The 19,707-nt window shown below is 44.3% G+C and overlaps 1 protein-coding gene across 2 annotated transcripts in view; it reads left to right on the top strand.

The window, feature by feature from the left end:
- LOC138510049 (uncharacterized) overlaps positions 1–19,707 on the top strand; it is a 731,668-nt gene that overhangs the window by 160,253 nt on the left and 551,708 nt on the right. For both annotated transcript variants that reach the window (XM_069625466.1, XM_069625467.1), the window contains exon 3: positions 11,780–14,497. In XM_069625466.1, the coding sequence (XP_069481567.1) occupies positions 11,780–14,497 (2,718 nt within the window). The remainder of the gene's footprint in view (positions 1–11,779; positions 14,498–19,707) is intronic.

The following is a 19,707-nucleotide window of genomic DNA, read 5'->3' as shown; positions in this document are numbered from 1 at the left end:
GCCTCAAGAAGGCACTCTAAGACAGTTCAAGTGTTTTTATTAGACGAATCATAAAGGGGCTTGCTAAGAGCCACCCCCTCTCTCTCTAGTGTGGGACATTCCCTCCCTAGCCCAGGTGTCCCTCAACCCCTGGCTGATATTTAGAGATCAGTAACCCCTACCATCTAAAATTCTGTTTGCCTGTTTGCGATGGCCTAGGTCAAGGTCCCTGTTTACCTATCTCCCACAGGGAAAAAACTAGGTGATCCCTAATCTAGAGTCCCCAGTGTAGTGTTTGTACCAGAATAGGTACATTTTAGACACGGTGGCCCACTTGGTCCTTTTCGTTCATGCCCTTGTACACCTTGCCTTGATTTTCTGTCCTTCCAAAGCTTTGAAATGAAGTCAGACTTTGGTTAATCAATTATTGAAAGGTAGCAGATGCTCCTTGAAGACCAAATGGACTGTAAATTGAAAGAGATCGTTTGGTGTGACAAATGTCTTCTTTTGCTTTGCTTTGTCATCCAGGGGCACTTGCCCATGTCTTTTTGTAAGGTCCAGCATGGAAATGTATTTCACCCTTCAATGGTCTCCACCAGTTTCTCTATTTGTGGCATGGGTTAGGCATTAAAGGCATTTTGGAGGCTCATTTCATCCTCCAAAGGTCTATACAAAATATCCAGCTGTTGTCAGGTTTGTCATCAGCACTATTGCTGAAGACCACCCTCTTTATGATATTTCTGTTATGCCAAAGTCCAGTCTTTTCCTTAACTCCATGCTTCTGGTAGTCAGTAAAACCTTTGTCTGATGACTCTTTACGATGGCGTTTGAATCATATGCACCACCCCTGTACTTATTCTGGCTCTGTTGAGAACACATTGGGTAACTTCCTAGCAACTCTGCCAATTGTTTGTGCTGGACATTGGGAGACCAGGTGGTGTGGCAACCCTCTGAACTTGAGTTGGTAAAGGAGTCTCCCAGGTGTCGTGTTTGTACAGTACTAGGTGTTCTGGGTTGATATTCTCTCACCAGGCCTTCAGTGCATTAACATGATTATTTCAGTCAAGAGCATCAAAACAATCTTAACAAACCAAAGACTTGCCATCTCAAGACTGCCCCAGAACCAATCTATGCACTTTGCTGTCTTCTCTCCTGCATGCTTCCCGGCTGCCGTGGTTGGGTTCCTCACAGTTCCTCAATGAAGATCAGCTGCCCAAAGGTAGTGGTTGGGTTATTAAATCTGATTTAGAGTTTTTTCATTTTTCATTACTGTCACAGATGGCCTCAAGAAGACACTTGAAGACAAAGCAATGGCTTTTATTAGAAGAATCATAAAGGTGCATGCTAAGAGCAGGCCCTCTCTCTCTCATCTAGTGTGGGCCATTCCCTCCCTAGCCTAGGTGTCCATCAACCCGAGGTTTGTCTCTAGAGATAAGTAACTCTGACCATCTAAAATGATGGCTGCCTGTTAGCCTTGATAGCCTAAGGCAAACTCCTTGTTTACCTATATCCCTCAAGAAACACACTATGTGGTCCCTAATCTAGAGTCCCCAGTACTCAGGTTGTACCAGAATAAGTGCCTTTCAGACACTCAGGCCCGTCTTCATGTTCATCATAGTCTGATGATTCTTTACTATGACGTTTGAATCATATGCACCACCCCTTTACTAATCCGGGCTTTGTTGAGAACACATTCAGTGTCTTCTTAGCAACTCTGTCAGTTCTTTGTGGCTGGACGTGGGGAGACCAGGTGGTATTCTAAGCCTGTGAACTTGTGTTGGTAAGGGAGTCTCCCAGGTTGTGTGTTTGTACAGTATTAGGAGTTATGGGTCGCTATTCTGTAACCGCTCCTTCAGTTTATAGATATGATAGAGCTGGGAAGGTTTCCTCTTATCATGCTGGACTTTCCAAGTGAGTCACGACGCAACCTTGGTGATGGCAAATGGCCTGTGCCATTGTGCCTGTTGCTTGTTCTGAGTGGTGGGCAGCAGAAGCATGACCTTGTCTCCCAATTCAAAGGTGTGTCACCTGGCATGTTTATTGCAGGCTTTCTCTTGACAGACCTATGCTGCTTTGAGGTGATCTTTGAACAGATTTCACACCTTCTCCTTGTATTCCCTGGTGTTCTGCACCATGGGATGGTCGCTGGTCTGTCAACTCCCCGGGCCATCCCACTGCAGCATATATTTCGGATTTGGGCCATACATCTGCCCAAAAGCAGAGAATCCTGTAGATGATTGGGATTTCTTTCTCACCTCAAAGGAGGGCCAATAGGATTAGGTCATCCTAATTCTTCACATAGTCAGCAATCAACCACCTTAGGATGTGCTTGAGAGTCTGGAAAAAAAACCTTGCCGCTAGCCCATCAGCCTGAGTGTGATACACTGATGTTCTCAAGTTCCTTATCTTCATAAGGTCTATTATTTCACCCATCAGCTTAGAAAAGAAACCGCTGCCTTGATCTGTCTCTGTCGGGAAGCCAACTCAGGTAAATAATGGTATAAACCCTGGTAGTTTTACTTCTTAAAGAAGATGCCCCCACATACCGGATGCCATAGACCAATATCACAGGGTCCTGGAGAGTTCCAGTGCCCCCACAATATCCATGTTTATTCTGTAGAATGGCACCTTGATGATAATTAGTGGAGGTGGCCCTTGGCACATCATCCAACAAAATTGCATGAAATTGTTTGATCTAGGCGCACACTCCCGGCCAGTGAAATCGGCTGAGGATGGTCTTCTGCATCTTCTCTAGTCGCAAGTGCCCAGAAATCAGGTTGGAATGGGCCAAGTCCATCGCTGCCTTCCAAAATAGTTTGGAGCGCAGGAGTTGGTAATGGTTGGTGCTATCCTCCCTTGAAATAAATTGCATCTACTCTGAATAGGTGCCCCTTCCTGTCGATGAAATTGGGGTTCTTCAGAGTTCAGCTCTCAGTTTAGGAGACTACGTTTTTATGGGCTTGCTTCAGAAAAGGATCCATGTTCAGGGCTTCAGCAAATTCTGTTGATGTGAGGTTATTAGTTCTGAGGGATTGGCAGTCCTCTCTTTGTGTCTTTTATCATTTCTCCAAATCCAGCTTTAGCTCTCGCTGTCTCGCCCAGACCTCACACTTTTGATTTCTGGCACTGATGTCTTTCCACACAGCTGTTGAGCTATGGGTTAGCCAGGTTCTATGACCTAGGCAAGGTTTATAGGGTTAAAGAGAACTTCCTTCACTTCCCTTCGGTTGACCCCATCGATGACTTCGGATCCCCGACACCCAAGGAATGTTTATGGGCCAATCCGGAATTCAGTGCAATCCACCCATAGGTTCCTTCAGATACTTCCACATTTAAACCAGTCTTCACTGGGGCCTTGCCCCGCGGTGTAACAATCACCTCCTTGTCCCCACATGGATCACATACTGCGGCCCTGAGGGTGGCTCTGGAGGGGCCGTGGGCCGTCTTGGTCAGGTGTACTATTCTCAGCTTTACCCTTGGCTGTTGGCAACCTCAGTATTATGGTCTTGATGATCCCACAATGACACCACATATCTCAGAGGGCCTCAGGAATCCACCAAATCTCAAAGAGAGTTCAAGGTTTTTATTTAATGAATCGTAAATGGGCTCACTAAGGTCCGTCCGCCCCTCTCTCTCTCTATAGTGTAGTGTTGGTTGTTCCCTAGCTATCTCAGGTGTCCCTGAAATCCAGGTTTGTCTCTAGAGATCATAACCCTCACTATCCACAATGTTGTCTTCCTTGTAGTGATGGCCTAAGGGCAAATGCTCTGTCTAACTATGCATCTCAGGGAACACTCTAGGTGGTCCCTAATCAAAAATCCCCAATGAAGTATTTGTTTCAGAATAGGTGCCTTTCAGACACTCAGGCCCTGTTTGGTCCTTTCCTTTCACACCCTTTTACACCTCGTCCTGATGTTCTATACTTCCTTTCCCTTCTTTCTACTCTTCCCCCTTCCTTCCTCCAACTGTCCTTTAATCTCTCCTTTTCTACTGCTCTCCCCATCTGTCACTCCAATGTTTTCGCTCTCTCTCCACTCCCTTCTGCTTTTCTCCCCTCACCACACTATGCCTTCTCTTCACCTATCAACATCACTAACACTCTCTCCTCTCCACACTACAACTCTCTATGCCCTACTAACTCTCTCCACACTAATACTCCTAGCTGTCCACACTACTACCCCTGCCCCCCTACTACTCTCCTCCCAGGGGGAGGAGTGTTCTACTGGGCTGACACTAGTAGTATAGGTTATGTAGTAAGAAGGCTGGTCTTTGCCTTCATAAACCTCTTGGAACACTGTAGGTTTCAACAGGGCTTCTTCATAACCAATCTTCTGTTTATCATTTTCTTGCTCCAGGTACTCATCTATATCGTTCTATTGGTAACAATAGCAGACCGTACACATGTATGTGTGCTGGGGGATGCCCAGTTCAAGCTACACAGCTATGTTCAAACATTGTTGTGGGCACGCTGTTATTAAAGGCCAGCACAAGCACACTTCATTGGCTTTATCCCAGGCAAAAAAACCAATGTGGATTCCCGTTTGAATACTGGCACCATGCGTAATCTGGTCTTATCTGGTCATACCCAATGCTTTTATCCTGGATATTCATGTCCATCCGGCTATGACTCTAGACTATGCAGCGAAAGAAAGAAGATTCTACCTAGGAAACCTCCCGTCCTCTGCACACTTTCAATTGTTTGGATAAAAATCCAATACTGTAATTAGTCAAAGAGTATGATTGTATACTGTACAAATTCAATATAGATAAATAAATAACAAGATTTCGCGCAAAAATTGTTTTCATAAATAGAGTATATAATTCAATGCCAATTTTTTGTTTTGTTTACAGAATAGAAAACAATACAGCATCATGGTGTACATAAAGAAATTTGAAAACCTGGAGTCGTTTTGTTCGGCGACGTGTTTCGAGGATACTTTCCCCTTCTTCAAATGGCCAGTACGGACTCTTTAAAGGAAAGAGACAATGGTGTACAATATTATACTCAAAATATTTCACTTTGTTCATATTATTTTACATGATATATACACAACCTAAATATATTAGCTCTCTCCCCTGGAAAAAAGGATCAATATTCTCATTGGATTGTTTCAGACTATTTTAAAACAACAATCAAATTAAACATATTGGTGGTATTCCACTGTATAGACTGAAAAGTGTCTATTACAATCAAATTTTGAAGTGGAAAGCCCCTTCAAATGATCTTAACAAGGGTGGGTTACTGATGCTTCCCTGAATTGACACAAATTACAAAATATATTTAATATATATGTAAAGCTCTATAGTTTTTCATTGAAATATCACACGTATTGGGAGATTGGTATTTTGTGTATAATATTGCACACCATTGTCTCTTTCCTTTAAAGAGTGCGTACTGGCCATTTGAAGAAGAGGAAAATATCCTCAAAACGCGTCACTGAATAAAACGGACTCCATTTTTTCTCATTTCTTTATGTACCCCATTGTATTGTTTTCTTTTCTGTAAACAAAAAAAAATTGCCATTGAATTCTATACTCTATTTATAAAAACAATTTTTGCGCAAGATCTTGTTATTTATTTATCTATATTGAATTTGTACAGTATATTATCATACTCTTTGACTAATTACAGTATTGGATTTTTATTCAAACAATTGAAAGTGTGCAGGGGACGGGAGGATTCCTAGGTAGAATTTTCTTTCTTTTATTGTCTTTTGTAGGGATTTTGTGCCATGATCCCAGTTCCTCCCCCGCACCTAAATACATAAGATTTACACTTAAAAACATTATTTAAAACTTTCCTACTGTAAGGTGTGCACTGGTGTCCAAACTTAACTGTAGACTATGCAGCCACATCACAATTGCTGGTATTATCGTACGCTTATTGCATTCACTCTCCCATAGGAACATGCCAGGATGCAGGACTCTGCAATGGGATCTCCAGTAGATGCAGCCCCATGTTCTCTAAGATGGCGTAGTAGCTTTCTTGGAAGGTTATACTGGGAGGGCCACCAGGCATTTGGTAGGTTCAATGGGCACGATAGTCTGTGCCAGGGTGACCAGTAGTCAGTTTCAAACATTTAACTCACAGTAAAGGCTTCCATCAGTCGGTGGAGTTAACCACAACCTACTATGCAAGAGTATTCGCACAGTGAACAACAGATACATATAATATGATATGATAAGTCATTTATAGCGCGCCTATACACAAGTGTTTCTAGGCGGGACAAGACAAGGAAGGGAAGGCAGAAGGAGGACAAAACAACGATCTTGTGTCATTCAGATCACTCAAGTGCATACTGAGACCAAGTGACGTAGGGTCCCTCAATGGGCACATACTGTTTTGTATCTCTGTTATGTCTTTAGATTAGGACTCATCAAGTCAGTAAAACAGCCAGTGAAAAGGTTACAAATACATAAACACTGCCAGAGTGGCAGGACTTGTGGTCCTCATGCAAAATACAGCGGCTTCCGGACATTCTTTTTGATGCCTGAATTTCAGATAACAGCCTTCGACAGGGTCAGTCTTTTCAGACATATAACACAGTTTTATTCTATTATATATTTCGATAAAGTGAAAATGAATATAGTGTTTCTACCTAAGCTTGTAGCACACACATGATACAATATCGACCCTGTGTGCGTTGCAATGCCATATGGGCTAACCCTGACACCATGAAACCATGAAAGTGGCATGCGGTGGTGCCCAATTCCTTTGCATTCCATTCAGTGTGGGATTATGCTGCCATTGAACCTGAACTTTCTGTCCATGAACTCATATTCCATCCAAAGTCCTTTCAATGTCACCTTTGCATATTTTTGTTTAAATTCCATTTTGTCACGCATGTTTGAACTTAACTTTTTTGTCAGCCGGACTGCATGCTCAACTTTCAATGATATTGATTTGCAGCATGTCCACTCTCTCACAATTTAAGGCAACATATTCATTAATATAGCATATTATGCCCCTGTTCTGGGTGCTGAACCAAGCATAATGGTCAGGGCCCAATTTACAGGCCAGAGTGAAGTGAGGGCATTAACATCAGGCCCCATCACTGTTTCCATCGGTTCAGCCCCCAGAACAGGTGTTTATTACTAGTAGCATCCTGTAGCACACCCACAGGGTGCGAAAATAAATATATATATCAGAAACAACAGATGGTGGCGAGCATGCAACCCACTGTTTCTAACAATGGTTGATCCCCCTCACTAAAGTGCGAAGGGGGTTTAGATTCTATTAAAGACAAGGAGGCGAGTATTATGCGTTACAATCATTCCTTCTGAAACCACAGCATCAAAGAAAAAACTTTTATAAACAAAACAGTTTGAATAACAGAAACTAAATAGAGTTCAAAGTCAATGTAAGGGGAGCTCCCCAATCCAACATGGAGGACAGGTCATGCCCTGCAGATGACCAATGAGCATGGACCCGTCCTCTATATAAGTCAATTACTCTAATCCCAACTCCTCTTTCTGCAGCTGTCTTGCATCAGACGATCACTGCAAAGACCAGATGATATATCACAGAGACATGATCCAACAAAGTTCCAGTGTCACACACTCTCCGCCTCATATAATATTGACGAAACGCTCCATTCAATCTTCTGGGAAACCTAGATTATCTCCTGGAAATAAGGAAAGTTACTCCCTGAGGGGTGAACGTTTTGTTGCCCACATCCAATGCTTTGATAACAGAAAAACCTTGTAATAGAAAACAAGACATAACCACCTGGCTATCCTGGAGAAGAGTTGTTGCCAAAACAAATCTTCATTAGAAGGCCAAGAGCGGGATAAATTGAACACCCTATTAACGTCCCATAGAACAAAAATCTATCTCTTGGTGGGACCTTAATGCAAATGGACTTGAGGGCCCTGTGCAGCCAGTAGTGCATACCCCATGGCTCACCCTTAACCACAACATGTCCCTAGTCAGATAGCAGATCGAAACCCTTTATATACCTGTCAGCCTTTTTAAACCAATTCCACCAGAAACAGTCTCGATCCCGACCAAAACTAAATATGCTTGCGAGATCTGCTAGGGGGCCTTGAACCTAGTTCCCACCAGACGATTGATGTATCACACAGTCGAAAACATAGTCCATCCGGAGGAGGATACCAAAATCCCACGGTCCTTGAGAAGACTCTAGACTGCAAAAGAGAGCCCGCTAGCAGCGCTAAATAGTTAATATGCATGAGCTTCCCAGAAGCGGGCTAACCTCCGCTTGTGGAACCTGAACTAGCCTGGTACCCCCAGCTCACTTTGCTGGCATCAGACTCCAGAATGACCCCCAGAGAGGGAACACAAATGTTTTCCCTGCAAACCAGGCAGCTACGTGTCTGAATCACTAAAGGAGTCTCAACCTGCCCTCGGGGAACAGAAAAACCCCCAACCACAAGAAAGACAGACCACTGCGAGGATGTTTGGTGTTGAGGTGTTGTAACGCCCTGTAATAGAGAGGGCCGGAAAGACAACTTGGATGGAATATGGTCACAACCCCCAGTCCCGGCTATCCGTCTGAGGGAGACCCTCCCCTCCCTGAGGAGGAGACGGATTTCCTTCACTATCTAGAAAAAACCTGCAATTCAGAAGGAGAAGGATGCAGAGGTTGGGGTCCCCATTGCAGCCCTTTTGCATTTATAACCAACCCCCAAACACTGTAGAAGGGACACCGCTAACTCCATAGGGGTCTGGAGAAGTCTAGAGGCAAAAATAAATATATTATGTAAGTAGAAATATTATGCAAGTCTCTTCAGACCCGAGGTGAGCCATCAGTGGCTTTACTAACCTGGGGAAGTATCAGAGAATGGACGAAAAGCAAACAGACGGGAGGCAACATTGCCCAGTGCGAGCCCTGCACTGCTACTGAAGAACAGAAAAAAACATCAGGTATGCATCCTTGAGGTGTAACTTAATTATGCAATCCGCTTGAAAGTGGGAAAACCATGAGAAGAGTAATCCCCTTCATTTCTGAAGCGATGATATACCACCAATGAGCATAAGGCTCGAAAGTTAGCAACTGGTCAAACCCCCCCCCCCCCTGGGTCTTGGGAGCAGAGTTATCGTGCTCAGAAATGGAAAGGTTGTGAAGGGATGCTGGGACCACCGCTGCATCGAAAAATGAGGTCTGCGACCTCCACATCCGTGAAAGCCTGCCTGGCTTTGCCGGAGACAAGGGGAAGGGTAAAGGAAAAAACTGATAAGGGAATAATAAACTGAAAAAGAAAAACTCCTACTAACCGCAACCACCAGGGGTCTGAGGTGCCCTGCTGGCCCGTCCTCCAATGGAGAACAAACTCCCTTGACGGTAAATCTGGGAATGTACTCCTCGAGCAGAGGAGAATTGTTCATACCGCTTGATGTATTGCCGGAGACAAGTAGAGTCTTGGGAGGAACGGTTATCAGGGCAGGCTCTATCCCTTCCAAACCGAAATCTTAGGGGCAAAGATCTTTAATATTGGTCTTATCTAATTCCATATTGAGATAAAGGCACATGAGGGGGAAAACGTATGCCGCTCTTTAGAGATGGAGGTATTGGCGTTGCCGAACAGGCAGACAGATCCCAAAATCCAGCCCTGCAGGACTTGAACGTCGATAGGGAAATTAGAGGTTACTTTCCTCTTCAGCCAGTCGAGAAATCTGGGTTACCGGACCCAACACACCCTTTCCACTTTCCCAGTCTTCATGTACCCCCTTCTTAGGACAAAGGATACCATGGACTATGCGGTCTATGTCGTGAGAACCAACTTATCAGGAAAGAGGATGACACTGCATCCGTGGACTGACCCTTCTCTGAGGGAAAAGAAGAAAGGGTCTAAGTACTTTAGCACCTTTTTTGAAGGCGAGTAGAGTCCTCCAAATTATCCGAAATAGAGACTGTGGGAGCAGTAACGGATAATCGTGAGCTACCAGCCCAAAGAGGAACAAACGGACTGTGGGGACTCGTGTAACCTACGCTTCTGACCCCTCTTGGGGAGGAAAAACACCTAGGGGAAGCGGATGGACTGAGTTGTCCTGTACATGTTTTTATTATTAAAGTATCTATAGGGAGCTACATTTGGAAAATTAAAACCCCACTTAATGGGAAAGGGTGACCGTCAGAATTTTTGCTAATGGGCTAGCGTAGGATGGAGGCTGGAAAGGAAGGCAAGGCCCCATATAGGTCTGTTAACAACCCCTTCCTCCAACCTCTCTCTTTTCTTAGAAGGAAAATTAACAAACAAATAAATAAATAAAATGTAATTCTGTGAATTTGCCAAAAGGCAAGCGTCAATGTGCTTCACACACGGCTTAAATTCTGGTTGTAACAGAGGAACGCTGAGGAAGTGCACCTCAAGCTGCTCACCCCAGCAGGGTGTGGTAACCAGCAGCACACGAGGGAATAACCTTGCACTAGAAGTCAGGCCAAGCAGGACGTGGCATTCCTTCAGCGAAGGCAGATCATCTGTGCAGAAATTCAGGGTCAATACAACAATATACCATATTGAATTAAAGCGACCTTCCCACAAGAGCAGCACCTAAAGCAAACTCTTGACAGGTTGCATGTTCGGTCTGGAGTGGGTGGGTCACTGGCAGCAAAAGTTCCAATTTAAACTACATTGAAAATGGCGAGGAGAAACCCCAGGGCCTCATACATGGAAGCATGCGCTCTACCACTAAGCTACCTCCTCTGGGATAGCGCATAAAACGTAATCAAGGCAGGCCCCCGCCGCGCATCTGGCCTGAAGCAAAAGCTTCTGACAGGCCCGCACGCGACGGACCTGAAGTGGGCGGGCCGCCATTGTACTTTCACATGTACCGGTTGCTATTGGGAACCGGCGCTGAACTGCTAAAGTGGAAATTAAAAAAGGGAGAGGCCCATGCGCTTCGGGTCTGAAGCAAAATCTTCTGACCGACCCGTGCGCATCGTGTCTGGAGAAGGCGAACATTATAATAAACAGCGCACGCGCATCAAGTCTGAAGCGAAAGCTTCTGACAGGCCCGCACTCATAGGGTTTTATAAAATAAACCTTGAGGAAAGGCAGAGCTACCAGCGTGACAAAACGAAACCACTAATAAAAAGCGGCGGTCGCAGGCGGCCTCAGCAACCCTCCAATGCACCAAGAAAACAATGTCACAAAGCAGTACAGCGTCACTTTAGAATGAACACAGAGAATTCTATACAATACATTTTACACAATACATTCTACACAATGTATCCAGGCCAATATATTAAGGCCAACTACTGACTAGCATGCAAGGCACAACAAGAAGGAGTGACTTAGCTGTGGCATCAGCAGCAAAGAAAGAGGAGTTGGGAATACAGTAACTTACTTCTATAGAGGACGGGTCCATGCTCATTGGTCATCTGCAGGGCATGACCTGTCCTCCATGTTGGATTGGGGAGCTCCCCTTACATTGACTTTGAACTCTATTTAGCTTCTGTTATTTAAACTTTTTTGTTTATAAAATAAATGTCTTTGCTGCTGTGGATTCAGAAGTAAAGATTGTAATGCATAATATGAAGCCTCCTGTCTTGACATAGAATTACATTTTCACCTATCATGGCTACCATGGAAATATAAGAGCCCAGTTTCCATTTTCATGACAGACATAGGAAGTCAGTGAGGTGAGGCGTGGCACAGTAGCGCCGCACCCACATGAGCTTCAGGTAACTGGCGGTTGGCATGGGGCACACGGGGGAAGGGAGAGACAGGGTTGCTCCGAACCTGGGCATGAAACAACCTTATTGGCTGACGCACCATCACCTTTTCGGGATTGAAATTCTACCGTTGACATTGTTCTCTTTCATTGTTTCTGCAGATGAACACCTGCCAGTTTGCTGCAAATGCGAGAAAACATGCCAAAAAGGAATTGTGCATTTAAAAGAGGAAAAAGAAAATTCCACGTCTCAGAATCACTTGAAAACATCTGCTGAGAAAAGCAAAAATGATCCCAATGCTTATAGCAATGGACATCAGAGCATGTCCAACGAACATAAAGATAGACAAAAAGTGCCAGACAACATGGCTGACAACATCCCAGGCAGAGGGGAACCGAGAAAGTGCCATGCAACACCTACTGGTGACTTGCCCGATGAGGTCATAGCGGTGGTCACGCTGCATGAATCCAATGCCTCAGAGACAGAGAGAATCATATTCCAGCGCTCCCCAAGACCGGTTGCTACCTCACACTCTTCAACGGGGCCAATTACCATAGAAGAGAAATGTGATTGTTTAAGTGTGAATGTGGAACTAAAGAAAGGTTTTACATCAAATGGTGGAGCTCACCTTCTGATAGACAAGAGAAAATGTCCGAAGAAGAGCAGGAGCTATCACGACAGGCAGCACCAGCGAAGCCAGTGTTATAGCTACCACCAGGCTGAGAATACCCACGACGTTCATGGGAAACGAGAACCATTCTCGCCAAACGCAACTCCTGTTACCAACATGGATAGCACCTTACTCAAAGTAAGCATTACAGGGAAGGACATTGAGGTCAATTATAACAACAGTATTCAGAATGTAGTGGTCCATATCGAACCAAATGAGCATTGCAGCCCATGTGATTACAGAGCAAAAAAGCGACACAGTAGCTGTAATACAAATGACACTGACTACCCAGTGACAGATGGATCTTACAGCTCATGTCCAATGTCAGATCTTAGCCATCCAGAAAGTAAAGACGCTTACAGCAATTATACATGTCCACCTAGGTTGTACTCGAGCAGCACGCCACCTAGCCAATTTGCAGACTGTAAAGAATTATATGCTAACACCATAAGAGGGGATGAGTGCCAACTTCTGACTAATACACACCATGAATCATCGAATTTATCGGAGCCACCATCTCTGTTTGTGGCAAATGACGAACCTTCCCTTTTAAAAGAGCTGCAATCTTTGCAGTTGGGAAGCAATGAAGCTTCTACTTTACCTGAGGAGCCATATTTGTGTTTGGGTGAATGTGGTAGGCCTAAATTAAAAGACATCGTGGCAACATCCTGTCTTGGTGACACAAAGGATTCAGACCAGAAAAAAGAAATATCTTTTGAATGTAACCAGAATGCGGATGAGCGAGAGAAAAACAGTATCTCAAGTGAAACCTGCATCAGTACGCATTCTATGGATAATTCAAGCCATGCAGCATCATTGCATGGCAATCCTTCAGCCCAAGCATTTGGTAAAAGCAAACTATATCTTGGACCGAAAGCCGCGAGAACCGTAAGAAGAAAAACATTTCCAGAAGCAATCAATTGTACATTTCTTTCTTATCAACGTCGTAGAGATTCAATCTTGGCTCAGTGGTCACCTCCCGCTTTAAAAATGGCGCCAGTCCAAGAGCAATCAGCAGAGAGTGGAGCTAAAGACTCAGATGCTCAAGACGCAGAGGATGAACTTGACAAGTCTTTGAGCTGCTCGTCATCATTAAGTAGTCATTTGGAGGCTAAACCTTCCCAGGCACGTGGCTCCTCGCCCTCCGGTCATGAAAGGGCCCTGTCTCTTTCTGAGCCTGAGGATAGGGAGGATGACGTCTTCTTGAATGACATTGACGAGGCTCTGATGGGCCGCAAAGAAAATATGGATATTGATTCCTTTCATTCTTGGCCAAAAGTGAATTCCGATCTAAAAAAGAAAGAGGACGAATGTGAGCCCCTGAGCAACCTCTCAGAGGAACACCCGGAATTCACAGAAAGTGGGTTTGATGAAGAGACACTGGACAGTGACAACCACAATGATGTGCATGAAGTTCCAGAATCACGCAGCACCCCTTCATTAGTGAAGACAACATCATTTTCTGAAGTTCCCATCACCAACCATAACCCAGAGAAAGATAGTTCTAAGAGTGCTTGCTCCGAGACCCACTACAGTCAACCATCAGCATTCCAGTCGACATTCAATGTTCACCCATACATTATGGAGCATGAGGTGAAGGCAAGGAGACGAAGAGGTTCAGTTGTAACAGTTGTAACCGGAGAGCAAGAGCAGCGAGTGATCATTCAGGGCGAAAGCCAAGGGGCAGCTGAGCCTTTGTGCTGTGAGGAAAGTAGCATATGCCAAAAAGATTGCAAACCGATTTACAGTTCACGTAAAGATTCAATCCTCATGCCCGTGTCAGACACAGAAGAGCCAGAGGATAAAGAATGTCAGAGCTGTTTTGAGGTTCAAAGCATGTTTCAGAATTCCCTTGTGCTGGAGGACGTCAGCTTGCCAGATACCTCCACAGCGGAGACCTCTGATTCTCTAGCGTCCCCTGAAAATGACACAACGTTTGTTGGGGGTGCAATTATCAAAGAACAATTAGACGACCAGAGCTGTCCAATAGAGGACGTGTATAGCTTGCCAGAGGAATGCAAAGCAAATGAAAAAACACCTGGAACCTTTTGTGACAGTGCAACATCACTAGCCTTTTCAGAGCCAGTGGCGTTTCAGGCGGTTCGATTGGTCAAGTCTGATTCTGAGAGTTATGATCAGAGGAAGGCTGAAACTCTGCAGACCAACTGTCAGAAAGGTGAAGTAACAAGAAAGCAGTTTGGTAAAAAAGGTACGTTTTCAGAATTTGCTTGAATTACGATTTGTAATTTTTCTTTTTTCACGTCAGTTTATTATGCGTGTCAAATGTAAACATATGTTTATAGTTCTTGTTGACTTAACTAAAAAAAATGCAATGAATAATTTGAAAACCAAATGAAAATACAAAATACTTTAATTCGTTGATGAAATCATCATTTAATATTGATAGGGGCAACATTATGTTGTTATTACCTCTTATTTCTTAAGTATTTTTATTACCGAGTTGATAGCTCATGGGTTCAGCTTTGACTTTAAAATAGGGTAACTCTGCACTTTGCAAGTTCGAATCCCAACAGGGCAACTAGACTTTGATTCCTCCAGAAAGATTTATGTAAAATAGGGTGTTACTTCAATTGTGTATGCGCATAGTTCATAAAAATGCATCTATCTCAACTTTTTTCTTGTAATGAATTTGCTGGATGACATTTTCTTGCAGTGTTTTCTTTAATAAAATAATTGCAAATCTTGCCTAAGTGAGAAGATGTGACTTTAACACGTGAAGAACCCCCAGGCTCTGCTTGTGCCGGATGACGCGCATCTTGCTAATCAAAACAAATGATGAACAGGTCTATATTGGCAAAAGTGCTGCAGGCCATTTGGAGGTGATGTGGGCTTGGAGAGCTTAATAGTGAGTCTTGCCCAGGATTAGGCTGTGATGGTTCTAGTTTTTTAATCCGGTGATCAAGCAAGGTGTGTCATGCTGGACAGATTTCAGGGGGGTCAGGAGGGAGGTAGGGACTCCGGAAAGGAGAGTTTTGCTCCTGGCTGATAGGACAAGGGCTTGGAAAACAGTTCTGAAGCCTTTGGCTGGGATGAAGAACGTGATTGTGCAGAAATGAGAGAGCTTCTAGCAGGCTCTATGGGTTATCTTCATGAGGTGGGTCTTGAAGGATGGGCAGCTGTTGATGAAAATGTCTAGGGACGTATTGCTAGATGTGAGTGGAGGAGAGAAGCCACATTTTGTAGCATCCCAAGAAGATTTAATTCTGTCTATGATGGGTTCAGTTACAAGTAGGTTTCCATGGCATCTATGATTGTAGCCCTTGTTTTAGTGTATGGGTGTTATTGATGGAATCAGCCATTAGATAGAGCTAGGTGTCATTGACAAACGGTGGGATCTCGATGTTAATTTTAATGAGGAGGTTCCCCAGAGGTTTCATATGAATGTACAAAATGACTGGGTGTAGGATGGACCCTTGTTGGATTCCACATGTTACAAGCATCCATTGGGATCTATTGGTGCCCATCTGCAGGAGCTGATGTCTCTGCATGTGGTAGCCGGGGACCCATCATCGAAACAAATGCAGGTGTCAATATGTTGACAAGCATTTTTCATAGACCTCATCATAGAAAACAGACAGGTCAAGTGGAACCAATACGCAAGGGTTACCTTGATTAGGAGAGCATTATCGGTGTCCTACTGGATTCAGTACATTGCACAGAATCTGGATTGATAGCTCTGTAGGTGGCTGTGTTGCATGATCTGTCCGCAAATCCTACTATCATTTTCAAGACTTATGTGCTAATTGTGGGGTTATGGCTCTTTTTCCTCTCGGTTGGCAATCATATGCGGTGAGATGCCTGAACCTCTGAGGATGCAGTTAGGGAGGGGAGCAATGTGAAGGCAAAGAGGGAGGCAGATTGTATAGAGGGAAAGAAAGAGAAAGGGCCTCATTACACGGATGGCGGTAAGGGTTTACCGGTACCGGTATTTTACCGGTACCGGTAAATCCTTACCGCCTTACTACGAGGTCCCTTTGCGGGTTGGGGAATTTAACGCCTGCTTTTTGCAGGCGTTAAAAACCAACCCGCAAAGGGACCCAGGGAGCTAATTACGGTACCGCAATTTGCGGTACCGTAATTAGCGCCTTCCCCATTCCCATAGAGCCCTATGGGGAAGGGCAATGGTGGAAGGGGGAATTACCGCCCCGCCAACCTTGGAATGGGGCGGTAATTCCCCTTTCCGCCAAGGCGGTGCTGGTATTTTACCGGCATGAACCATGGCGCTAATAGCGCCATGGTTCTCCGCCATCCGTGTAATGAGGCCCAAAGAGACACATTGCCAGAGAGGTCATAGAGCGAGAAAAGTACAAGAACTTGATCCCTCACACCATGTGAACATATGTGAAAGCAATCATTGTTTTCATGTTAAAGGCAATCCAGAGAATTCCCAGCAATATTTCTAAAATTGTTCCAACTTTGGCTGGATCTTTGGAAATTAATCATGAAATAAACTTTACACTAAGAAAAGATAGAGCTTGGATTATTCAGTTCACCCGCCCACACCTATACTTCTCAGGTGTGGAATGGTAAAATCATATTTCAAATTTCAAAAACGTTTTTGCATAGATTTCAGAAAAAAAACCATACTGATCATGAAATAAAGGTAATTTATAAAATATCCAATATTTGTATGTTGTTGATTTGCATAAAAACAATTGTCACCTGGTGTTGCATTCCCAAATAGGCAGTCGGATAATATTTGGAATTCAGAAAGGGTGACATGGAGGGCTTCAGTATAGTCCAGGTTAGATTTGACTGCTGATCCTACAAACAAACGAAGCTTCCCTGGTTAGAAGTATGATATAATTATGCTCAAGTGGATATTTAATATATAAGTATTTCACAATTTATATTATAAACACATCTACAAACATCCAATTATTCTCTATATCTTCAGTTCCTCCTGTAGTTTCTTGCGCAGAATATACTTTCCTATAGATCTACATGTCTATAGGTCTATGTTTTGCAACACTGAGCCACCATTATTCAGTTGCTTTTCCCCAGATGTGGATCCTCTCAATCTATATGGAATCTACTAATGGCCCACGTGCACGTTGTATGATTTCTTTAATGTCCCAGTTGCAGGACTGAAACCACTCTCTTACGATTGAATGAAGAGCAGGCATGTCTAAAGATGAAGAACTTGCATTTGCTCAGAAGCGACTGAACCTCTTGGCAGCCTTTATTACTATCAACCAAAGTCCTTTTCACATATATCTCTTCTACATTTCAAGGGAGCACTATGATATTACAATGGTTGTCATTGCTACCTAAATACACCCACTTGGTAAAATTATGATCCACATCCCAGGCTTCCCTTGTATCGCCCGCATTGGAACACAATGATCGGTCATCTAGCCAAACTTTCAGTGTTTCTCTGGCACTGCCCGCCAACATTGTTAACAGCTTTAGCTTGCCTTACCCCATGTATGCTGATGATACCCAGATCAATATCAAAATCTAGAAGGAGCAGGGAGCCAGATTGCAAATTACAAACGGCCTCCTGTGTGCCCAAAAATGAATGCAAAAAACATGCTTTGCTTACATTGTGAAAAAATGACCACTGACTAATCCGGTGGATTGTGAACAATTTATTAGTAAAAAAGCTAGCAACAGATAAAACAAATCAATGACAGTACAAGACTTTGGCGTAAGTGAGAGACCCCCTCGCTCCAAACACTGTTCTCTTATACCCAAAGGAACACATGCATTTCAGTTGAAGGCGAGGTCAAGACAAGGCAATGAATCATAGTGAAACAATGTTACAAGCAGGGCACAAAGCCCCTCTATGCATGTCTTTGATACCACCTGCGTTTTTACCTGAAAGACGGTGTTATCAGGAAGGACAGTATAATGGGATACATTTTGTGAAGCTGAATAAACTCCTCAAGGTTTCAGACACGGTCTGAGGCAGGCAAGCACGCTTAGTGTATGATGAGATCCGTCTACTAAAGCCGCGATTCCTAAGAAACAGGAAGCCTAAAACACACTTACATTTGCCAAAAGGGAAACACCTCAGATGCGACCGATTTGAAGGCGAACATTGCTACACACTAGGCGAAGATCCTTCATTACAAAGAGATGCACAGTAAAGCCTGAAGCCAGGCCTCGCATAAGCAAGAAACAGTTTTTTAACCATTGCAGTCTGCAGTACCTACTCCATATTATAATGTAGCAGTATATTGGGGGAGTGCATAACATTTTCAATTCTAGACTTTCCCTGACAATCTGATGCATCATTGACAGAGGGTCTACTCATAAAGTCACCTAAGCAATCTAAATGCATCACAAGTCGCAAGGTATTTACAATGGGAGTCCTACTGATTCCTTCACAAAGAGCACATAAAGTGGGTGTAAACTGTGAATAAAATGTGTCTTTTAGCCCCCACATAAATGGTGTTTAATAGTTTGTTCGGTTTGTTCCGTGGAAGACCAAAAAAATCACTCTCTGGGGTATTTGACGAATCGCAGGACTCTGTCAATTCTCCCTGGGGGGGAGCCTTTCCTTGTGAGGTCAGGGCAATGAGCCCACTACGCCATACCCTCCCTAGGGGTAGAGGCAAGAGGCACCTCACTGGACAAAACTCCTCCCATGGGGACAAGGACTCTCTGATGAGGAACTCCCTTCTCAATTCAATCAACAGCCCAACAATAATAATACTTTTGGAAGAATAAAGGAAGAGTCTTTATACATCTGCTGCTGTGATACCCTATGTGAAGCCAGGTCCCTAGTTGGTACTGGAAAGAAGAAACCCAAAGGAATCCTAATGAATATGACCAAGACACAAAACAAGGACTTTGATGAGATGCTGTGAAAGCCCCAGAGCAGCGTCAAAAGATTGAGAGGAGAGAAAAGTAGAGAGTGAGCGTCCCAGAGTTTCAAACCAGCTGGTGGAGTGACGCTGGAGAACACGGGAATACGCTGTTTCCCAAGCTGGGGAAGAGCAGTGGACAACAGGCGCGCGAGACACCCTGTGCAACGGACAGGCTGAACCTGTGAAATTGAGCTCAGTCTCCAGAGGAAGAAAGTGGCGGCCGGACTGGGGATAGAGAGGAAACCCCAACCGGTGCCAATACAACATACACAAAGCCACATGGGGACCAGAGGCGGATCTAACGGTCGCTAGGCAAACAAAAGGCGACCGGGACCCCCCCCGCCCCGGGCCCCCCCCGGCCCTTCCACACAACAGGGCCCGCCCCTTCCACACAACAGGGCCCGCCCCTTGCCCGCCCCTTCCACACAACAGGGCCCCGCCCCTTCCACACAACAGGGCCCTTTCATTTTAACACTCCGGGTTCATTCCAATCCTGGGCCAGGACTGGCCCAGGAGACGTGTCTACGTCACAGTGACGCAGTGTTATGTGCCGGCGGTGTGATCCCACGAGGAAAAAGAAGTA

The sequence above is a fragment of the Ambystoma mexicanum genome, chromosome 6p, assembly GCF_040938575.1.
Source record: "Ambystoma mexicanum isolate Mex_15411 chromosome 6p, UKY_AmexF1_1, whole genome shotgun sequence".
NCBI classification, from domain to species: Eukaryota; Metazoa; Chordata; class Amphibia; order Caudata; family Ambystomatidae; genus Ambystoma; species Ambystoma mexicanum.
This window is presented reverse-complemented; position numbering and strand designations above follow the sequence as displayed.